Source organism: Oryza brachyantha, chromosome 6, assembly GCF_000231095.2.
Source record: "Oryza brachyantha chromosome 6, ObraRS2, whole genome shotgun sequence".
Classification (NCBI taxonomy): domain Eukaryota; kingdom Viridiplantae; phylum Streptophyta; class Magnoliopsida; order Poales; family Poaceae; genus Oryza; species Oryza brachyantha.
The window spans coordinates 14,904,134-14,928,315 of record NC_023168.2 but is presented as its reverse complement, the minus strand read 5'-3'; the positions used below and the strand labels follow the sequence as shown (position 1 = coordinate 14,928,315).

General features: G+C 36.9%; 1 protein-coding gene and 1 long non-coding RNA gene across 6 annotated transcripts; one reads left to right on the top strand and one right to left on the bottom strand.

The window, feature by feature from the left end:
* Window positions 1–1,312: 1,312 nt before the first annotated feature.
* LOC102699315 (cysteine synthase-like) lies at window positions 1,313–24,045 on the top strand. The gene is made up of 7 exons (XM_006656108.2): window positions 1,313–1,413; window positions 21,631–21,758; window positions 22,098–22,300; window positions 22,492–22,617; window positions 22,732–22,890; window positions 23,619–23,812; window positions 23,895–24,045. Exons 1-7 carry the CDS (start codon window positions 1,315–1,317, stop codon window positions 24,018–24,020), a joined length of 1,035 nt encoding a protein of 344 aa, XP_006656171.1. The 5' UTR covers window positions 1,313–1,314; the 3' UTR covers window positions 24,021–24,045.
* LOC102722866 lies at window positions 4,071–6,054 on the bottom strand. Of its 5 annotated transcripts, none has more exons than XR_005812099.1 (6): window positions 5,830–6,054; window positions 5,646–5,742; window positions 4,828–4,956; window positions 4,680–4,730; window positions 4,424–4,580; window positions 4,071–4,335 (listed from the first exon to the last, which is right to left on the bottom strand). It is a non-coding gene; the product is annotated as an uncharacterized LOC102722866 (long non-coding RNA). The 5 variants fall into 5 exon arrangements; XR_001550448.2 differs by having other exon boundaries at window positions 4,828–4,878; XR_001550449.2 differs by having other exon boundaries at window positions 4,828–5,745.
* Window positions 24,046–24,182: the final 137 nt, after the last annotated feature.

Sequence of the window (24,182 nt, the reverse complement as noted above, 5' to 3'; positions counted from 1 at the left end):
ACGTATCCTCCATATATAATCTTAAAGCCTTGGTGCATGAACTTTGATGAAGCAAATTAAGCTCTGACCAGAAGGGTTTGCTCGAATTTTCTTTAATTTGGAGGACAAATGTTTATGTTACCACACAAGCAAATTAGTACTAAACTAAACATGAGACCGATGATAATGCACCATTGGTTAACATGTATTACGTGCACGACTTCAAGGATTATATCACATTTATCAAGTCAAATAAAAAAATATAGCGTGCATCGTTTTCCTCTTTATCATTTATTTCTCTCTTATTTTGTTGATTACGGACACCCAAAATTTTGGCATAGCACTACGACGACTGTGTTTTTTCGTTAGATATTCTATAAACAATAAACAATGAAATTAACTACTACAAATTTTAAAAAAATATCAATATGAGATGATCAAATTCTACTTACACACATATATAAAATATTGTTTTGGTTTACCGGTTCGGAAAACATACATGTAAAATAATAAAAACCGAGGAATAATCTGGACAAAAGAACGCGGCTGACATACAGCAGAAAAATGTGATGACTTTTTTTTTTAGAAAAGGCTTAACAGCCCTACTTTTTATAAAGCAAAGATGTTTTACCGCTGGGGACACCAGCTTATAACTTAAAGCGATACGTCGAAACACCAAAAATCATATTATATTATTAGAACACACTTTGCTGATAAAGATGTTATATTATTTCGGAGATATTACTCCTACGTCACATTGGTTGAAATCCCTTTTTATATAAAAAATGAGTTTCGAAATAAATAATAATTAATTTTCAGTTCAAAATTAATAATATTCGTTGAAACAGACAAAATGAAAATCTTATAATATTAAATTATATGAAATGAACTTGTTAATAAATGAAATGCTTAAATAATTTTTAAAATCGTGAAGCTTTTTATTTGTATTTTGCATGAGCAGGAGGACTTTTTTACATAGGTTAATAAATAATATTTTTTATATTTATTATATATATATTCACATAAGTTGAGGATTTTTTGGGTGGGACCACCTCTCTCTCTGTCCGACACGGATCTAGTAATATTGTACCGTGACAATACGTATACATAGGTCCATGTGAGTCTAGACACGTATAGAGTCCACGTGTGAAAGACCCACTTGGAGCAGTAAAAGATCAAGCGAGCGACCAAAGAAACGAAAAGAAACGCAACCATGGGAATCATCGGAGTCAACAGTTTACATCCATCGGGTTCCTCGTCTTCGATCCTGCTCTGGTTGGAAGACAAAACCGGGAGCGGCGGCGGGTGGATAGCATCGGCGGCGTGGGGGTAGCAATGGCGGCAGCGGCGACGCCGGAGGAAGGGGGAAGAACGGGCATCCCGTCTCTGCTCGCCTCCGCCGGGGAGGAGATCATCGCCGCGAACGTCACCCAGGTAAAAATAAGAAATTTTGCTGTGTCTCCTGTGGTTCTCCTTCGCTCCAGAAATCCAAAACAGTTTCTTGCTGCGAATTAAATCAATCCAGCCAAGAGTTGATTCAGCACCTTCAGCGTTGCAAATTATTTTTACAAATGAAAAATAATTTGGAAATTCTTAGCGATCTAAAAACTAAAACTAAAAACAATTTTTTTTTAAATTCCTAAAATCAACTCTAAATTTAATTTAAGTATAAGCATACTTGAAAAGATGATGGTTTATAACTCCTCTCTCTTCCCTTATCTGCCTCATGTCATCTTAATTTTAAAACTACACGACACTTTAGAGAAAGTGTGCTTGGAGCAAGTTTAAGAGTATAGTCAACTACTAGCTTCGAGTAATCTATAGTCAATCTAATAGTCAAATTGTAACCTATAAAACAATAGTACATGTTTCTACATGTCATACACACACTATGTCTTAAAGTCCGTATGTAGCTGGCTACTAATTAGTAACCTATCTCTGTTCTCTCTCCCCTCTTATCTCTTTAAAATATACTTATAGCTTATAGCATACTGTACCTGCTCTTACATGCTTGTTACGTAAGATCCAGGGACTATTTGATACCCTGATATCACAAACCTAGAGAAGAGATCCCTATTAAAAAAAAGAAAAAGTCGGACGGTCAAAATGTTTGGGTTGACCGTAAGTGAAACATCGATTTGTACGTTGTGAAATAAAAAATTTATTGAAATATTTGAGAAAAAATTGAATCATGGTAAATACCAGGCGAAACGTTTCATTCCTGTGTAGGAAAAATCGATTTTAACAGTTGATATATATATATATATATATATATATATATAAACTAGTATGTGCATCCCTTAGAATAAGCTATTTTATGCACCCCTCCCATCATAAGACCCAAATCCACCTCCCACCCCTTCTAAGGATCCAAAACCTCTCAAATAGCCTGGTCAAAGCTCTCTCCGTCGGTCAAACCCGTCCTTTGATCTTTCACCACACCCCACCTTTGTCTAGTCCCGTCTATCTGAAAAGTACAATAACACGAAGGCAAAAGTACATTAACATGCCTTATAAAATGCAATAACAACATCATGACAGATCTAATTTTTTAAATCATATGTTTTTTATCCACGGTAGTAAAAACGGTTTTAAAAAATAATATATGACACATGAGATATTGCTCTTTAAATATTAGGAATACAACATTTTATTCCACATGTATTAGTTGTATTGTAACAATAGTATGCAGTCATACCTCGTGTTACTGCATCGTGTTACTGCACTTTGATCATGATGTTTCTATACTTATATCATGACGTTAATATAATTGTACAGTAACAATGCACATGTTACTATAATTATGTGATAACAATAGATATATTTTATAGTAGCATGACGTTATTGTTATAGAATGTATATTGTTACTACGCTATTGCATAGTATTAGTGTATACTAATGCAAATCATATAGATATTTTAAACTTTAAACAACTTTGTCTCTCATCTTATATATTATTTTTTAAAAATGTTTGTACAGCATTGTTAGAAAAAATGCTTTAAAAAGTAGATCCTCATAGCTATGTTTCGACGTTGTTACTGCAAATTAGTTGTCGTGTTACTGTATTTTTGTCTTTGTGTTATTGTAGAATTACTGTAAGACGAGGGGTGGACTTAGATAAACATGACAGGAAGCCCTTAAGAGGGTTGACCCACGTGGTGAACTATTTGACCAACATTTAATTGAGGTGGGCATGATTTTTGGACCTAGAAAAGGAGCGCCTTTATGGTACCTCTTACTCAAAGACACAATAGTGTAATAACGGTATCCACCGCCGTTGATTTGAAAGGGTATTTTTGTCACTTGTTTTAATAAAGAAAGGGATAAATTAGTCTTTTGTTGTATTTGCTAATTGGGCCAAGATATCAGGCGCGTAACCGAACGGCCCAAGGAAAGAAAGAAAGAGTACACAGCCGTGGGAGAAAGATCGCACCGAGCAGAATCCCGTCGCCTCCGCCGTCCGTCGGCCCCCGCTTCCCATCCGTCTCCGCCGCTGTCCACCGGCACCCGCCTGGCCGCCTCCCATCCGTCGTTGTTTTCCTTGTACTAAATGCAGCCGTGAACAAACATCTAACAGGTGATTATTGTACCATACAGTACAATGGTCGTCGATTAATTCCTTAAATTTTGTTAACATTGTTTCAGCTGTGAGCTTTAGCTTATGCTTTCGCAAAATCCGAGGAATAATCTCTAGTAAAGAACACAGCCCTCACACACGCTTGCGTATTCAATTGTTATCCCTCCGTCCCACAATAAATTACTTGGATTTGAAAAGTTAGTGATAATTCATTTAAGTTTAAAAATTAATATTTTAATCTTTATTGCTTTCTTATTAGTATACGTGTGCTAAACTGAAAAACTATGTTAGGAATCGAAAGAGTATGGATTTGTCAGGAGAAAACAAAGACATGGACGTAGAAAACTCCTTTTGCAGACGCTGATGCCAACTTTCTTACAACGACACCAAAGCACACACAACGGCAAAAACATTGCCATCCTATAATTATAATATTCTAACTATGACAAATTTATGAACTACTAAATTTATCAGATTAACCCCACGGACTAAAAAATTTCTAGTAAATGTACTCATAAATATTATATTCATACTTATTAACAATATTTAAAGTTGGACGTACAAGAACAGTGTCGAAGGAAGGGCAAAAATGTTTTTTGTGCTCAATAATACATGATAGTCCAAACATTATATGAGAATAATATGGTATGAAAGTACAACTATTTTGTGCCCTTTACACCAACCCCTTGGTGATTGTATTTAGGGACTGAATCGTTTTCATTCATCGTGGAACCAACCAATATTGTCGCAAGCTTGCGTCTGAAGACCTATATATCCACCTGCATAGTAAGTATATGTCATTCATAATGCTATTTAATTTGGGGACCAAACAAGATTGTTGACATACTTTCAAACCACATAACATACCGGAGTGAGCTTCCTACACACGCGTATGCGCGCATTGCTTCCCTCCCTTGCTTGAATGATCCCTCCCCCGGAGTAATCATTCCATCAAGCTCGGTCTTACATCCTTGTTCCATTCCAATACTCCATAAACTTCATGACGTACAGACCACATGAAGAACTAAATTACATGGTGAGTAACCAACTTTTTAATTAGAATACAAAAATAAACAAGAATTTATAAACAAAAATAAACAGAAGTGAGAGCATGGCCAGGTACTTCGCTAGGTCCTCGACTCTGTCATCTGCATTTGCAGCCTTCAGATAGAATCTGCAAAGTTGAAGCAAACAATTGTTGGTTCCTTATTCATTCCGTACAATTGACACAGATAAATGAAACAACCACAGACAAGGTTGATAGGAAGTACCAGAGGAAATGGTGAGCTGTTGTGACAAAGCACTAGAAGTTAAGGACCCCCCTGAAACAGACATTCCATGGCAACGACCTCATTTCGGCTGTAAGTATTGCTACCTACTTTGAATGTTTTCTAAGGATACTGGAAGAGATCATATTATTAGGTTCTTATCGAGTGCTACAATGTAGATCCAGGGGCAAACTTATAGGTTCGAAAGTGATACTTCGGTGCAATTAGACAGGTAAAGAAGTTTCTAGGTGCACTTCACATGCTTCCTAGCAGTACTAAGTGGCATGTTCATAAATCATTTTGTTTTTGTAGAAAGCTCTCAAGGATACAAGTAAGGTCTACTTCTTTTCATAAATGCTGAAGATTCATGTGAATTCAACCTTCAAAACTTTAGTGAAAGCACAGACAGCATATAAGCATAGCCCAACAAAACGTTGTTGCCATTGCTTTACTTGTAACTCACAAGAGAAATAGATCTATGCTAAAGAGATATATGCATGTGGTAATTTCTCAACATTTTGATGAAGTTCCTGAAGTAATCAAACAATAATTTGGATCTTACTTTAGAATAACACTCATAATGCCTCTCTCACAATAATGGATACCCAAGTTCTTTTAATATTCTACAAAAATAGCTCAAGCATGCAAACTGGTATGGTCAATTATTTTGAGGGATGCTTGATCATAGGCAACATTTATTTCTAAAATACACACCCTGTGAACCTTTTTATAGAACAATGATTCAGTGGCTGAGTTCTCACATGCAGTTCTAAGTCTTGAAAGTGATAAGTTGCTACTGGATGTGATAGAGTTACAATTACCACCCCTCGCCGCTCGCGCCGCCGGAACCGCTCGTAGCTCTCCTCGACGTCCTCGTTGTCCAAGTCCTCAAATCTCTTCCCCTGATACAATAATTCCCTACTAATTACATCGAATGTCAGCACTGATTCGAGAGAGTATCCAATTTCCAACTAATTTGAGAGAAATTGTGTGGGAACTGCTTACCGTTAGTACAGCGACGTCCGTGACGGCGGGCATTTTGGGATGCGGGCAGGAGACGAACTGCTCCGCGAAGGCAAGGAAGAGGGAGAAGGTGGGGGAGGGCTCGGCGTCATAGTCGGACGAGGAGGACTCATCAAGGGGGCAAAGGAGTAGTCGGCGGATGAAGACGAGGACGCGGGGGCGGAGGCGCCGCCGGAGGCGGAGGCGGCGGCGGCCGCGGAGAGGCGGCGGAGGAGGACAAGGACGCGGGGACGGAGGCAGAGGCAGAGGCGGCGGAGGAGGACGCGGGGGCGGAGGCGGCGGAGGAGGACGCGGGGGCGGAGGCGGCGGAGGAAAGGCAACGGCGGAGAAGGACACGGGGACGGAGGCGGCGGCGGAGGACGACGCGGGGTCGGAGGTGGCGGAGAGGCGACGGCGGAGGAGGACGCGGGGGCGGAGGCTGCGGTGGATTAGGCTGGCTATACCCTTCAAGCAGACAAATTACACTAATACCACAATAATTTTTACCTAAATTACCCTTTACTACACTGCTACATAATTTAATCACTATATTATTAGCCTATCTCAGCCATTAGGTTATTCTTAATGAACGGCTCACATGCACTCAAGTATACCTTAAAAAACCCTAGAAAAAAGGGGTGGGAGGTGAGATAGGCTTTGAAGACCTTAAAAGTGAAGGGTGTAGAATAGCTTATACTAATAGAAGTCCAAATATTAGTCTTGCTATATATATATATATATATATATATATATATATATATATATATAGAAAAACTAAAACTAATATACGCACCTCATTAGAATAAGTTATTCTATACCTCTCTCTCATAAGGCCCAAACCCTCTCTCACCCCCTCTAAAGTCCAAAAATCTCTCTTCTAGCCTGATCAAAGCACTCTCCCGTCGGTTAAACCTGTCCTTTGACCTTTCTCCACACCCCACCTTTGTCAACTCCCGTCTATCTGAAAAGTGCAGTAACACGAAGGCAAAATGCAGTAACACACCTTATAAAATGCAGTAACAATATTAAAATATAGTCACGATGAATCTAGTTTTTAAATCATATTTTTTAACCATTGTGGTGAAAATGGTTTTGAAAAATAATATAAAACACATGAGATATTGCTCTCTAAAGATTAGAAATGCAATCTTTTAGGTCTCTCACATGTATTAGTTGTACCGTAGCAACAATATACAATCATAATGTTATTGTACTTCTATCGAGATGTTACTGTATTTCTATCATGACGTTACTGCAATTGTGCAACAAACATATTACTGCACGTATATCGTAATGTTACTGCACTTTTATTTCTATCACGACGTTACTGCAATTGTGCAGTAATAATACACATATTTTGTAGCAACATAGCGTTATTCCTACATAAAAGACGTATCGTTACTGCACATATAAATATCTTTTAAGATTTCAAACTTTAAACAACTTTATCTCTTACCTCATATATTATTTTTTAAGAACCTTTATACCATATTGTTTGAAAAAAGGTTTAAAAAAGTAGATCCCTCGTAAGTATGTTTCGACGTTGTTACTGTGAATTATTCGTCGTGTACTACATTTTTATCGTCTGTTACTGCACAATTTATATGAGACGAGAGATGAGCTTAGATAGACATGAGAGAAAGCTCACAAAGGGGTTGACCCACGAGGTTAACCATTTGACCAGCCTTTAAACAAGGTAGGGGCTGTTTTTGGGTCTTAGAAGGAGGGTGGGAGGTGAAATGGACCTTGGGAGACCTTGGAATGGAAGGGGTGTAGAATAGCTTATACTAAAGGGGTGCACATATTAGTCTTGCTCTATTCTTTTATTAAAATATGGACAATTTTATCATCATTAACAAAGTACTTTCAAGTATACTCAGATTTCGGTAAGTCGAGGTACATAGCTAGAGATACCAAATTTTTATAATACAAAATATGTAAACTCTGGTACTTTAGTAAGAATGGTAAAATTGCTTATAAAATATTATTATATGACATCTTACTATAAAGATTTATAACCCTATTTTTTCATTTGTGTTTATGCTTATAAGCCAAATTTTAAATTTTCAATGTTAGATTTGGAGTAGACTTGGGGTTTTCTCATGTTAATTTATTTTTCAGTCTGTGCTTTTAGATAGATTAGAACACATATATAAAATTTTATTTGCAAGTTTTTTTATTTAACCCAATGCGTTTGTCCTGAAAAAGACAGGCACCCCTTAAATTAGTTACTATGGACGATGATTGTAATTAATGCACTGCGATTAACCTTTTTTTTCAGCTGATCGGCTGGACTCCATTGATTGAGACGAAGAACATCGCAGTGAAAGAAGGCATAGAAGCCCATTTAGTTGGAAAAATGGAAGCATACCAACCACTTTGCTCAGCCAAGGACAGGACTGCTCTCAGGTGAGTGAACCGAAAATATATAAATGCACCATATTTCTTCAATTCAAAAATTTAACGGTTCTTTAGAAAGTATGTTGAGTACTAAATTTTTAGTGTGAAATTTTGGTAACTCTAGCTACCGATGTTTTACATCAACCTTTAGATAACTTCTTTTAAGGACGTTAAAACTGTCACAGGGCTAACTGAGTATATGTGTTATGTTGCCTTCGTTCTGGCAACTGCCTTTTTGCCCTGCAGTTTGATTGAAGATGCAGAGGAGAAATGTTTGATTACACCTGGTGTTACTACGTTGATTGCACCAACTGGTGGTAATCTTGGTCTTGGTTTGGCGTTGGTTGGTATTCAGAAAGGGTACAAGGTTACTGCTGTTATGCCTGCTGAGCATTCACTTGACAAGCAGATGCTGTTGAAGTTTTTGGGTGCTGAAGTGATATTGACAGGTAAGAACAATGATCTAGCTCCTACAGATGGTCAGAATAATCAGCAAGCACTCAAATTGTTTCATTTAGATTTCTTTTCTAAAGTAAACATTTTCCTGTTATCCAGGCAACTATACTAAACTAATGAATACTGTCTCTTAAGATTGTACTGTCTGTTAAATCTTAAGTATCCCTGGCAAGTGTTCAATAAGACCTATTTTCATTTGCAACAGATCCTGCAGGTGGGTATAAGTGCATGATGGACAAAGTGGAAGAGCTCATGAAGATCATGCCAAATTACCATTGTTTCAATCAAGCAACCAACCCAGCAAACCCAGAAGCACACTTCAAATCGACTGGTACTTATTTACCGAAATTCACATTTTAATGATGTACAAATCACAGATATCTTTTAGCATTCTTTTTTTTTTGATGAGAACGATATCTTTTAGCATTCTATCACACCTGGTCATGGTGCTTCATATTTATTTTCTGAAAATGCCAGGGCCTGAGATTTGGAAGGACACAGCAGGCAAAGTTGATATCTTTGTAGCCGCTGCTGGAACAGGAGGCACATTGTCAGGCGTAGCAAGGTACCTGAAGATGAAAAATCCATCCATATTTATAGTGTGCGTGGAACCTTCCGAAAGTGCTGTAATTTCAGGTAATCTACTAATATCTCTTTGTAGGAACAGTTTCAAACATAATTATTAGAAGAGAAGTATCATCCTAGCTAGAACTATCTGAACTTGTATACCTGTAGCTGTTCTTGTAGGCTGATAAATAGATAAGAAGCAAAGAAAGAGGTACTACTCACTAAAATCTGTAAATTTAGTCTCAACAAAAATTCTCTAAATTTGAACATTTGTCATACCCAGAATTTTCCTACTTGTAAACAGCGCTGTTGCTTGATTTTATTCAGGTGGTTCACCAGGGCCACACAAGATTCAGGGAATTGGGGGAGGTTCTATACCGGAAACTTTGGATCAATCTGTCATCGACGAAGTTGTGACTGTAAGCTCAGAGGAGTCCATGACAATGGCAAGAAGGCTTGCAAAGGAGGAGGGGAGGGACTGCTTGTTGGCATATCTTCTGGTGCAAACGTAGCTGGTGAACAACTCATCTTAGCTGTGGCTGTAAACTGTGATGCATATGTTCATCGACTCTAGGTACCTAATTTAATGGATTTTGGGCAGATTGCATCCAGAGAGGAGAACAAGGGGAAAATGATTGTCGCAATGTTGCCGAGCGGCGGCGAGAGATACATGAACTCTGAACTCTTTGCAACTGTTAGGGAGGAATGTGCTAATATGACCTTCTGAAGTTCTGATTTTTCTTGGAGCAGTCTCTGTGCAGATTTGTGTATGAGAAATTTTACGGTCATTAAGAAGGTACCGCTAGGTGCGGGAAGTTATCAAATTTTACACTAAAATTTAGTATATCTCGATACCTAGGTAAGGACCGTAAAATTGTTCTTTGTGTTTGTTCATATTGTTGCTGCATCTTTGTAGATGAACCAGGGTTTCACTTATCGCGGAGGTCCTCCAAACCGCTCCTGCGCGGAGTCACGATAATCGCTCAAAAACCGCATGAATTCAAATTTAAAAATTAAAACAAAATCGTGACGGTTTTGACCACCATATCGTGTGGTAACTCGCGATTATCACGCAGTTTGGTACGATTATCGCGACGACTGGCAGATTGCGGTTTGGGATGATAATCACGCGGTTTCAGACGATTATCGCGACGATACGACGGTCGCGGTTTGAAGCGATAATCGCACGGTTTCAACTAGAAACCGTGGCGATATAAGTGATAAGCGCGCGGTTTTAGCTAAAATATACAGGCCATTAGGCAGTGAAATTAAAGGGAAAAATTAGAAAATAAGATGGTGAGGCTTATAGTAAAAAAGAAAGTATAATGGCATGACCTTTGTTAATAGTTTAACAAATTAGCAATTAAGAGCACATATAAAAATCACAAATTCACAATTTATGGTATGAAATAAGCATGAATATTAAAAGAAAGTTAGCAACCATAATATATTAATGTTCACAACAATAATCTAGTAAAGTCCATAATGACCAGAGGCTCAGATCTACAACCATAACATAAATTCTGTCATACAAACATAGTCAAGTACACTGATCATGCAAACAAATGGGAAAATGGAGAGATATTTTGGACCATTTCATCGGTCGTGTTATTCTCCCTAGTGGACCAAGTTGGGTCGGATGCGCCGTGCAAAAAAAACATATTTTTCTCCAATTAACTCAAGTCAAGTCATCTTTTCTCAAAGGTATGAATGATACATTGAGTTTTTTGAAAATTTTCTTCACATCTAAGCTCAATAAATATATATCTATCACCTTGTTTTTTTTCTTAATTTTTAATCAAAATTTTTCAAATTTTTTGAATTCGGGCGATTTTTCTCGGGGAAACCGCCCAAAACCGTTATCGGTTCTCGGCGGAGCCCTCGATTATCACGATAATCGTCACGATTATCACGATAAGTGAAACCCTGAGATGAACTTCAAGGATTCCAGTGGAATGTGTTCAAAATTATAAGTTTTTTTCTTGAGAACGCGTAAAAGATTTACGCGTCAATATATTAGAAGAAAATGAGTTGCATACATAGCGCAACAAAGCCAGACCGACATTATGCAGGGACCTCTAGGTACAAGCTTGAAACCACTACGAGCAAACAGACGCGGACTAGACGCCCACAAAGGGTCTCAACGTAAAGGGGGAGGAGTAAGCGGTACAACTAATCTCCCAAAAGGCCACCAAAAGTCGTTGCCCATGTGGTTGCCCAAAGCTGCATTATAAGATCAATGCTAATAATATAACAAACAAACTGGTTATAAGACTTCTTGTAGTTTTTTCTTAGCCCACTTATATAATAGTTAGCTTTTTATCATTAATACATGACCCATATGTCTTTCTCATATAATTTTTTGGTTCTCGTGTCCAAGCTATCAATAAGATTATAGCTCATTATTCCTCTCTCTCCTTCCATCTCTTTCACATAAACATTTAGACACCTTGTAGCCTGCTATTATACTTGCTCTAAGTGTAATCACGATATACGGAGGACTCCCTCCTCATCTTATTTGGTGCATAATAAATGTGATAACTGATAAACCACCCTGATCATCCAAAGATATTCAAATATTTTGTTGTTTGTCTTGATTTTATTTTTGCAAAAACTTTACTTCTCTTAACACAAAGATTTACCGATATTTTTACGCATTCCGAAAAAAAATCTAACCCGATCATCCAATTATCCAATTAAGAGAAAAATCCAAACTTGACGTCTCTGCCATTACCTTGAAACCGTTCTGTTTTATTTATTTTATTGTCCACGTGCTGAAGAAGAAGCGGCATTGATTAACCGGCGAAGCCGATGCGATCTTGGAAACAGTGGATACGGTTCCAATGATTAGATTATATTCGATTGAATTTGTTTGGTTGTATTGCATGCCCTTTGGAAACAGGAGGAGGTGTTGTGATTAGTTTTGTTTGTTTTTGTTGGCCATGCACCATCTTTCGATGATTTGGACCACGGTGATGTACCATTTTTCTCTTTGGGTGATGGCAAGAGGAAGGTGCGTACACTATTTTAAAAATTATCGGTGAAGAAAAAATAGTGTACGCACCGACCTGCACTATTTTTTTCGATGATGTGGACCACGATAGGGACGCGGCCTGCTAGATCTGGTGAAAGAACGGTGCGTGTGCTATTTTTTTCTTTTATGATGTGGACTATGATGACGACGTGGTCCGCTAGATCTAGAGAAAGAACTATGCTAGAGAAGTTTGGGGGTGTACTGGATATAAACTATATGGAGCAAAAGTTCCGCTCGTTCCGCCGACCTCGCACGATTGCACCCGCCACTGGCTGTTTTACGAAAGATGTAATAAGGATGATTTGTTGGAGTAAGAAAATTAGAGAAATGTTGTCTTTGGATGATGAAACTCTATTTCCATTCTCTGATCTGAATCCTAATGCTGCTGGGGCAAGACAGCTGCGATCTGAAATTTCTCATGGGGATGAATTGTTGTTTAACCAAATGGCTAATCCATCCATCCTTGCAAAAATTGACCGTCTGGCGCTTAACAATATTTGTTCAGATGTTGGTACAGAAGATCCCGTCGCTGTGCATGCAGGCGACTCAGATCAGGAGCCATCCTTTGCCTCCCCTGTCCGCACCGACCCAAGTGGGGGCAAGTTCTGACGGCGCGCGCGCAGCAGCAAGCCAGCGCACAGCACATGCATGCGCCGGCACACGCGTCAGGCATGGAAACGGCAACGTCACAAGCAGATGCATGATCAGCCTTCACCCGCCTTGTCAACAGCGAGCAGCACACTGCCACGTCTAATATCTTAAGACCCCGTTTCTTTCATTAGTGATACTGAGAGGTGTTTAGTTGGAGGAACGGAAATTTTATATGTCGCATCAAATATTTGATGGAATATCGGAAATGGTTTTTGGATAAAAATAAAAAAACGAATTTCACGGTTAGCGTGGAAACCACGAGATGAATCTTTTGAGTCTAATTAGTCCGTCATTAGCGCATGTGGGTTACTGTATCACTTATGGCTAATCATGTACTAATTAGACTCAAAAAATTCGTCTCACGATTTCTCACGTAACTGTGCAATTGGTTTTTTGTTTTATCTATATTTAATAAGTGTCCAAAGATTTGATATGATGTTTTTTGGTGAAAATTTTTAGGAACTAAATAGCCCCTGATTTGACTACTACCAGCCCCGTTAAATATCTTAGTCCCTGTTTCTTTCCTTCAACTATTTTTAGGCCCGATATATCGTATCGAATGGTTGGACAGGAAGCAGAAGTATTAAATAAAGAATATTAATAAAACCTTACCTTATATTTGGATAATTTCGCTATACAAATCTATTGAGTCTAATTAGTCTATAATTAGTAAATGTGATGCAATAGTAAACATTTGCTAATCGTGGTTTAATTAGGCTTAAAAATTTGTCTACTGAATTAGCATTTATTTATACATTAGTTTTGTTATCTGTCTATATTTAATACTTCTAATTGACATCCAAACATCTGATGTAACAAGGGATTCTAGTCTGGCCTAAATTTATCATATGATTAATATATATAATTTATATATATATATATTTATTAGTATAATATAAATCTACACAAGATTAGAAAGTCTTATATTATGAAATAAAGGTAGTATTACTGATATTCATACAGGTATATCAGCTAATCAATGATGTTCTAGTGTCGGACAGACCAAGAACTAGATTACAGAACGGGATACGTAAAGAATAGGTATATACCGATGGAACTATCAAATATTCTTGATGAGAAAAGGTATATACTGATGGAATTATCAAATATTTTTGTTTTACCACATCGGGTGAACCATCTAATGATTCGCAAGCTTTACAAGATGAAAATTAGAGACTTGCCATGAATAATGAGTAGGATGCATTGTTGAATAATAAAACTTGCCATCTAGTCCTACCACAGGAAGGGAATAATATTATAGGATGTAAATGGCTATATAAGATTAATGAGTACGTCAGTTTCTCTATTCCCCTACAACTGTTCAAATTTTGAGATATATAAAACAGTGCACGAGAATGGGGATAGGAATAAACAAGTCAGAATCCACTCTTGTCAATGGTTTCTCTGATACAGATTGGGCTAGCTATATAGATGATAGAAAATCTACATATAGTTTTGTAGTTTTTCTGGGTTCAAACCTTGTGTCTTGGAGTGCTAGAAAATAACATGTTGTTTCAAGACCTAGTACCGAGTCTGAATATAAAGCTATAGCCAATGTAATGGTAGAACTTATGTGGGTTGAAACATTGCTTTTGCTGAGCTTGAAGTAAAATGTCCTCGAGCTGCAAAAGTTTGGCGTGATAATTTGGGAGCTAAGTATTTGTCGGCAAACCCTGTTCCATGCTTAAATCAAATATATGGAAGTTGATTATCATTTTATTAGAGAAAGGGTAAGTCATAAATCTTTTAAAATTGACTTTGTTTCTTCCGAAGACCCAGTTGCAGATGGATTCACAGAACCGTTATCCGTGAGATTAATGGAAAAATTCAAATACAATTTAGTACAGTTGGGATCGAGAGAGGGTGTTAACTATATTTGAGTATATCAGAACCGTGACTTCAAGAAACGTCAAGATGAATCCAGCACGTGTGATAACACAAATTAAGCTTCGGCCGGATAGTGTATTTGTTAGTTTGTTACCCTGTAATTATCGCATGCGATATATCTATAAAAATTATATAGTTCTCGGTGAACTACGGATGGATGTTGCATCGCTAGCCACGTATATAACCCTGTACTGTTGCACTGCTCATTCTATTCGTGGCCGTTCGATCAGTCTTTGTATTTTGTTTCTTATTGTTACACTGCAGTACGTAAGATGTTTCACTTCGTTCGGCGCTTCTTTCTGATATATTTTCTTTCAAAGTCAATGAGTAAACTTTTTTTCCCAGTGTATAACTTGATTATTTGCAAACAGGCAATTGAATATTTTGACCGTCTAGTATTTTGGCCTAGATCGAAGTTGCGCTCTCTCTGTATATAAATTAAAATTAAAAAAATGTCTGAAACAATCTTTTTGAAACATGTTGCCTGGATACACGGAATGATACTAATCTGGTGGCCATGTGAGCTTACATCATCGTCTTTTCATTTATCCTTATGCTTATAAGTTAATTATCGTAGTTAATTTTTGGGCTTTAATCATAAAAACATGTATATAAAAAATTATTTATAAAATACTTTTCATTAGCAAATATATCATTTCCTTTTTAATTTCAAAAAGCCAAACGATGCCCTTACAGATCCTCTATAAAGTTAATGGCATACTCTCTTCTCTCACGAAACTACATCATCTTAATTGTTTTTAATTTTAGGATGATACATCAAGGATGTAAATTAAGCCACATCATCTACGTTGTTTTTAGCTTTAGGATGATATATGAAGGGTGTAAATTACATCTCTTCACATCACCTCAATTGTTTTTAGTCTTTGGATGATTCATCAAGGGTGCAATTTGCATATCTTTCCTCAAAAGACACACCATACAACTAAACCATTTATAACTTATGGATAATTAATAAAGGCATAAAAATATATAAGCACATGATAAAAAATCATATAGTAAGTAAGAATTTTTTTAATTCATATCACTGTATTATCATAAAGTTCTCCCGCAGCAACACGCGAGGTATAACGTAGGATACTTGTATGTGCGTACTCGATCAAGAGTACGTTATCTCCTGTAATTGGCTATGGCTGGGGCTACGTACACAACGTAGCACAAAGTTGTGCGGTTGTTTCCTGAAAACATAACACGCTGAAGTATCGTGCGGTGAAAATTTAAATAAACATGAAAGATATATATATTGACTATTTTAAAAAACTATCCACTTTATGCATTGCAACCGCATAAAAATTAGAATATATTATCAAACTTTTGAACTTTCAAATATCTGCCTAGGTGGCCGGCCACTCCACGATTTTCTATCCAGCTCCGTCACGGATCCAAACCACAAGATTTTTATCTATATGTACCCGGCCCTGTAGCTCCGGCGGCTTGAAAATCCTAGCTTAATTTACCATCACCATGAAAATATGGAAAATAAGGACATGTGCGCATTCCATTTTTTTTTCCTTTCCCTACTTTTGGAAAGCAGCGAGTGCATGGAGACAAAAAAAAAAACACGAGATCGGTTCGGAGGAGCGATATATATATACATACACGAGCCGTAGTTGGATAGCTGGGTAGGTAGGTACGTAGCACGTATACTACACACAAAAGGTAGCGATGGCGGGAGAAGAAGGCAGGAGGGGCATCCCATCTCTGTTATCCTCTGCGGGGGAGGAGGACACCATCATCGCCTCCAATGTCACCCAGGTAATCATGCAAATAAATCCCCTCTACGCTCTACTACAACTAGTAGTCAAATGAGCTTTGATTCGGTCCTTTCTTTTATACCGCGAGATACTAGTACTGTAAGATGCTAATATCTTCACTCGTGCTATTCACCTCACGACCAAGTATTATATAATCGTGACCGCTCGATCTATCATCATCAACAGTCAGGATTGTATTACCAGCTTATTGATCGTGAGATGGGTAGCACAAGTGAAGATTTTAATAACTCACGGTACTAGTACCTTGCGGTAAAAAAGAAGGACTAGAGCAAAGCTCTAGTTAAGTGGTTGCTTTGTGGGAATTTGTACGCATCTAGCTACCTGCCTTATTTAGAGTGTCTTTGGTTAGGCTTTTCAACTTGCTTTTGCTTTTACAAAAGCCAAAAGCCAACCAAAGGGCCCAAAAGCTATTGCCTGCTTTATTAAAATGCTACTTTTACTGTAGTACAAATCAAAAGCTCCTCTACCCCTGTTTTCTATGGCTTTTGGGATAAAATATTTACTCATCCGCCACTGATTTTGAGAAAAAACGTTTCGTTTCCTTTTTTTCTACGTCGTCTTCCCATCTCGTACTGGTTTGCGTCGCCCTACTGCCTCCACCCGGGTTATGCAAACCAAATAGGGTTTCTTGCACCTTAGAAAGGAACCACATACCATTTACCAGAATTTCTATATCGTTCAGGACCACCTCAAGGAAAGTACGAGATGTCCAATTTCTTACATTCGTCCCTTCAAAATGTTATTGAAAGGTGTTTTGGAGTCTTGAAAAAAAGTGGCTTATTTTGAAGGGCATCCTAAGTTTTTCACCTACAAAGTTTTTCACCTACTAATCAGAAGCATATCATCGTGGCTTGTCTCGCTTTGCATAACTTTATTCGTGATAGCAATTTACGTGATAAGGAGTATGAGAGATGTGATGCTAATGAGAACTATTTAATAGAAGATATAACTGACAGGTCAGACAATGAGAGTGAAGATCTAGGGAATGATGATACCATGAATACCCTTCGTACTAGGATAACTGATGCTTTGATTAGCGCAAGAGGAGGATAGTTATGTTGAGAGATAGCATCATTGTATTGACCGTTTAACGTTTGTTCTATTTATATGGACAATATCATTTTGATGGATGAAAAACTTATAAGTTTTTTTATTTTCAGATTAGCCATTTCAAATATGGAACAAATTACGAGTAATTTGCATATAAACAGTCCCATAGGCCTTTAAAGGCATTATAGGTATTTTGTCTACAGCCTATATACTCACTGCTGCTCTAACCAAACAAACTTCTACTTTTTCCACGGCTGCTTCTCCACAACTGCTTTTCCACGGCCCACAGCTCATAGCAGCTTTTCCAAAAGCCACAACTCAACCAAACACACCCTTAGTAAGGTCTATTTGATATGGCTTGCTCCAGCTATAGCTATGCCTCTTAGAAAGTAGAAGCATGAACGAATAATTTATAAAAAATATATGTAAAATATTTTATTTTTATTATTATTATTATTATTATTATTATTATTATTATGAGATTTTTGCTAGTCTAACAAAAAGTATCTCGAGGTGCCGGTACTTACAATATCAAATTGTTCTTTGATTGTTGGATCTAACCATGTCTATCCTGCTTATCTAGATCCAATGGTATCTCGAGGTACTTTTTGTTATACCGGAGAAAATCTCTATTATTATTTTAAAAATATAACTCGTTTGTATATGCTACATAATATATTTCTACTGTTGTTTTTATATCAACCATCTTGAATATGCTATGCATAATATTTTTATTGTATTATATTTTCTATACATGTTTTTCATATATGCCACAAAAAAGTAATTTAAAAATGAAATGTGGGAAGGAATATCTTAATCGTGTAGTTGTATAAGGATGCTAACACCTTTTCATATATGTATTATAGTTTAATGGGATAAATCAATTATCAACTTGTATGTCTATGAGGGGAGAATTGCTATTATAACATTCTCAAAATATGACTTCCCTGTTATACCATCTTAAAATTTATATTCACCAAAACATCACTCTTAAATGCGGGACTCTAAAATACAATTCTATTCTTACTGCCATAAATTAAAGCAATTATACCTCATATTACTGAAAAACTGACCAAAGTAGCCTTGCTAGAGTTTCCCGTCCCAAACACGTGTGATGTGCCACAAAGGCGCACTCCCATCACGTCGTCGCCCCTCTCCTCCCAGTCTCGAACCCATCACGCTGCCGCCTTGTGCCATCGTGCATCCACCCCTCCTGTACCGGTGTTCACGCTCCCCCATCCTGCCACCGTATCCACGTCAAAATAATTATTATTTATCACTGAACCTACGTATCATAAATAGATATACGTCGTAAATAATACGTGTCAACTAGAAATAGTAAGAAGTTAAATAAAATAATTATTATTTATCACTGAATCCACCTATCATAAATACATATACATCGTAAACAATACAAGGAGTGGTAAGAAGTTAAATAGCCGGTCCACATCACGTCGCCGGTCCCACCCCGTCCCGTCGTGTAGGCCCGCTGCCCCATCTAACGTGTCCGCATCACACTGCCACCCCCGCACTGTCCCCATCGTGCAGCCGTCGCCGCCGTCCCCATTGCACCGTCCCAGCTTCGCCGTCGCCCATAGTTTAATTGTTTTAGCCAGGGTATTTTGATCAGCACAAATATAAGAACGTGGATATAATCTTTTTAATTTGCAGCGAAGAGGACAAATTAAATGATATTTTAATAAGCTTGGTTTGGTTGGGAGTGATGTTTTGGTGAATGTAAATTTCAGGATGTTATGCCAGCGAAGCACATCTTGAGGATATTATATTAGCAATTTCCTCCAATTATTTAGGTACTTTTGAGAAAGTATTTGGTCAAAAGACTTTTTTTTTACTGAAGCCAATGATATATTGTAAAAAAAAAGAATGATAAACTTAGTAGCATAAAACAGAAAGGGATAAAGTCGATGGCAAATCTCCTTGGATCAATACAAATTTAGTGGCATAGAGTACATTGTCTTCCATCTAAAAATTACTGTGGACAGAATAAGTGGTATCCTATAACTCAACTAATAGTTTAGAACAAGTGGCCTACGTCATACAGTGGAAGAAAGTTTGTTTTTTAATAATTGCGTTTTAGAATAGTGGAGCAAATAATCTGTGGGGACAATCCGGTATGTAAGCAGTCTTTTCATAGAATCCTAGCTACCAGGTTTAAACAAAAGAGGTTAGGCCCTGTTTAGTTCCAAAAACCTTTTCTAAAAACATCACATCGAATCTTTGACACCTAAATAAAACATTAAATATACATAAACATTAAAACTAATTACACACTTATGAGAAAAATTGTCTGATGAATCTTTTGAGCCTAATTAGAATGTAATTAGCCATAAGTGCTACCGTAACCAATATGTGCTAATAACGGATTAATTAGACTCAAGAGATTCATCTCGTGGTTTCCAGGCGTAATCTGAAATTTGTTTTATAATTAGACTACGTTTAATACTTAAAATATGTGTCCAAAACCTTGATGTGATGTTTCTGCAAAATTATTTTGCAAACTAAACGAGGCCTATGTTTAGTTCCCAAAATTTTTGAAGAAAGGTCATGTCAACTCGTACGATCGCATGTTTGAAGTATTAATTATAGTCTAATTACAAAACAAATTTTAGATTCCGCTAAGAAACTGCGAGACGTATCTTTTGAGCCTAATTAATCCGTCATTAGCACCTGTAGGTTACTGTAGCTCCTATGGCTAATCACATACTAATTAGGCTCAAAAGATTCGTCTCACGATTTCCCCCATAATTATGTAATTAGTTTTAATGTTCATGTATATTTAATGCTTCATTTACATATCTAAAAATTAAAAATTCGATGTGATGTTTTTGGTAAAATTTTTTGGGAATTAAACAGGGCCTGACCACTCTAGTTTTTTTATTTTTTCATTGACGCCATTGACTTTTGAATCTATAACCATTCATTTTATTTAAATTTTTTATGTAAATATGTAAAATTTTAAGTTATGTCTAAAGAATATTTAGTAATAAATCAAACATGACAAAAAATAGTTAACAGTTATATAATTTATTTAAATAAACCGAATGGTCATATGTAGATATAAGTAAACTATATTAAAAAACTGGAGGAAGTAACAAATACGCTGCATGAACAGATCAACTTGCAAGCGAGAGGCAAGGTACAATTTAGTTGTTTGTTCTGTTGAACGGACTTGTATAAATGGTATTCTACCCAACCTATAGGACTGTATGCCATCCGCAGCATCTAACTCAAAAGGGTTAGTCCTGCACTCCTACTGTCTTGGCCTTTGCCTGCACAAACTTTACTCTCTCCGTTGCTAAATTTTAAGCACTTATGAGATTTGAATATAAATTTTAAGTATTTATAGGATTTGAATCTAAAATATATGCATTTCTGCTACTATTTATAGGGCCTGTTTAGGAAGCTTTAGATTCTGAGAATCAGCTGCTTGGTAGCTAGCTTTTGAGAATCTGGAAAAGCTTTTAAACCCAGCTTCTCCAGATTATGGATTCTTAGTTCATTTTCCAGAATCTGTAATTACATTCTCAAAAGCTGTGGACTGTTTGGGGCAGCTTCTGATAGAAGCAGCTTCTGGCAAAAGCTACAGCTAAAAGAAACTCTTCCAAATAGGCCCATAGTACTACTACTTTGTTATATCAATCAGTTTCTATTTAAAATTCTTCTCAGTTCATCTCCACCTATCCTCCAGCCCCATCTATTCCCTATTTATTAAGGGACGCTAATTTTTTTAACTATAATTCATACTAAACAATGTAAATAATCATACTAAACAATGTAAATATGTTTATATTTTGGTATGGATATAGTACTAATTAATGTACTAGATCAGGAGTTATACTGTGCTAGATTCAATTGTACCAACCCCTAAGTTTCTGTGGCGCTACCATAATTAACTTAAAAAACAATTTTTAGCTTACTCGTTGTAATTAATCTTATTGTTCACAGTTAATAGGCTGGACGCCACTTATTGAGATGAAGAACATCACAAAAAAAGAAGGCATAGAAGCCCGTTTGATCGGAAAGATGGAAGCATACCAACCCCTTTGCTCGGTCAAGGACAGAGCTGCTCTCAGGTGAGTGAATACAGCTTCAAGCAGCTGCATTTCATTGCATATATATATATATATATATATATATATATATATATAATGCAATTTTACGATACTTAATAAAGCACCTATAGTACCTAAATTTATGTCCAAAATCTTGGTGACTATGTTAAGATATCAAATTTTGTATTAGAAAATACGATACACCTTCTGAATGATAATAAACTTACTCGATCGTATCTTTTTCTTCGGAGCAGATCATTCTTTTTTCAAAGAAAAACTACTTATGTTCGACTATGCTTGCTTCGCTTCTAATTAACATGCTAGCATACTATAACCCTGGAATTGCATATCTGTTTGAAGTTTGATTGAAGATGCAGAGGAGAAAGGCTTGATTACACCCGGTGTTACCACACTGATTGAACCAACCGGTGGCAATCTTGGCACCGGTTTGGTATTGGTTGCAATTCAGAAAGGCTACAAGTTTATTGCAGTTATGCCTGCTGAATATTCACTTGACAAGCAGATGCTAATGATGTATTTGGGTGCTGAATTGATACTGACAGGTGAGAACTAGTATCCCAGCTCCTGCAAATGGTTAGAAAATGGAAAATCAACAAGCACTTAAATGCCTCATTTAGTTTTTTTTTCTTACACATATTTTTCCATTGAATGAACTAGCTTCAGTTCCTTTTGTGTGCCTATATATATTGTTGGTTGCAAAATTATGCTCAACTAATTACTGCATTTGCTGCAGATCCTGCAGATGGATTTAAGGGTTCCATTGACAAAGTGAAAGAGCTCGTGAAGGTCATGCCTAATTATCATTTTTTCAATCAAGTAGCCAACCCAGCAAACCCCGAGGCTCACTTCAAATGGACTGGTATTTATAATTTATTTATTTCTAGAATTATATCTTTCATCACCTATTGTTCATAATTTTGATTATGGGATGCAAAGTGGATTGTGCTTCTTGTTTATTTTCTGAAAATATCAGGACCTGAGATTTGGAAGGACACAGCAGGCAAAGTGGACATGTTTGTAACCCTTGCTGGAACAGGAGGCACGTTGTCAGGTGTAGGAAGATACCTGAAGATGAAAAACCCATCCATAAATATTGTTTGCGTGGAACCTTCAGAAAGTGCTGTAATTTCAGGTAATCGATAATATCTTCAAGCAGTAGGATTTTTTTATGGTACACAAAAACATTCTGGGGCATTCATTCTATCAGATCCAATGTTAGAATGACAAATAATGAGAACATGGTGGACTTGTGTCTTACTAATTGGTTTTAAAATTGCTAAGAGTCCTAAAACTCCCTCGGTTTCAAATTATTTGTCGTTCTAACATTTATTATTTTTCTTAACAAATACATGTCATTTTCACATTCCAAAGCCCCTTCGGCTATAATCTTTCCTCTACCCTCATCAATGCATTGTAATCCACACGCATCCTTGCAATTTTCCCTTTTAAATTGATAATTAGATTTGATTACTATGTACTCCCTCCATTTTAGATTAATTATTATACTAGCATTTTTCAAAGAAAATAGGGATGCGTGAAAAATTAGCAAGCATACCTCTATTAATTACTACCTCTGTTTCATATTGTAAGACTTTTTAGTCTAAATTTATCAATAGATGAATGTATATAATTTATATATATGTCTAGATTCATTAGCATCTATATAAATCTAAACAAGGCTAGAAAGTCTTACCTTGTGAAACGGAGGGAGTATTATAGTAACACTAGACTACTAGTACCCCTTTGATCTAGTTTCCATTTAAATATGAAATAAGAAGGGAAGATAAAATTATCATCGAAGTTTATAGCTTAATTTTAGGAAAGTCCACAAATCTTACCAATTATCATACTTTTATTCAGGTGGCTCACCAGGGCCACACAAGATTCAAGGCGCTGGGCCAGGTTTCATACCGGAAAACTTGGATAGATCTATCATCGATGAAGTCATCACTGTAAGCACAGAGGAATCCATGGCAATGGCGAGAAGGCTGGCCAAGGAGGAAGGGCTGCTTGTTGGCATATCTTCTGGTGCAAATGTGGCTGCTTGCATCAAGGTAATTAAACAACTCATCTTAGCTTGCTAATTAATTGCCCTGATTCAACTGAATGTCTTTCTATCAAACTTGTATCTAGCAGATTGCAGCCAGAGAGGAGAACAAAGGGAAAATGATTGTTACAATGTTCCCTAGTGGCGGTGAAAGATACATGAACTCTGATCTCTTTGCACATGTAAGGGAGGAATGTGCTAACATGACATTCTAATGTCTGGAAGCAGCTCTCCTTTGCTTGGGTTGTAGTATTGTGTTTGTACCATTTTCAAAGTTAAATAAAGTATTTAATTATTACTGAAGGTTTAATTGCATGTAGACAGTGTTAAAACACCAAGTCCTTTAATGTGAGTTTCATTATATTACCGAGAACTTG

Coding starts and splice junctions, on each gene's coding strand:
- LOC102699315 (XM_006656108.2), top strand. CDS start 1,315: ATGGCGGCAGCGGCGACGCCGGAGGAAGGGGGAAGAACGGGCATCCCG. Junction 1,414..21,630: donor TCGCCGCGAACGTCACCCAG/GTAAAAATAAGA, acceptor TATTGTTCACAG/TTAATAGGCTGGACGCCACT. Junction 22,618..22,731: donor GGCTCACTTCAAATGGACTG/GTATTTATAATT, acceptor TGAAAATATCAG/GACCTGAGATTTGGAAGGAC.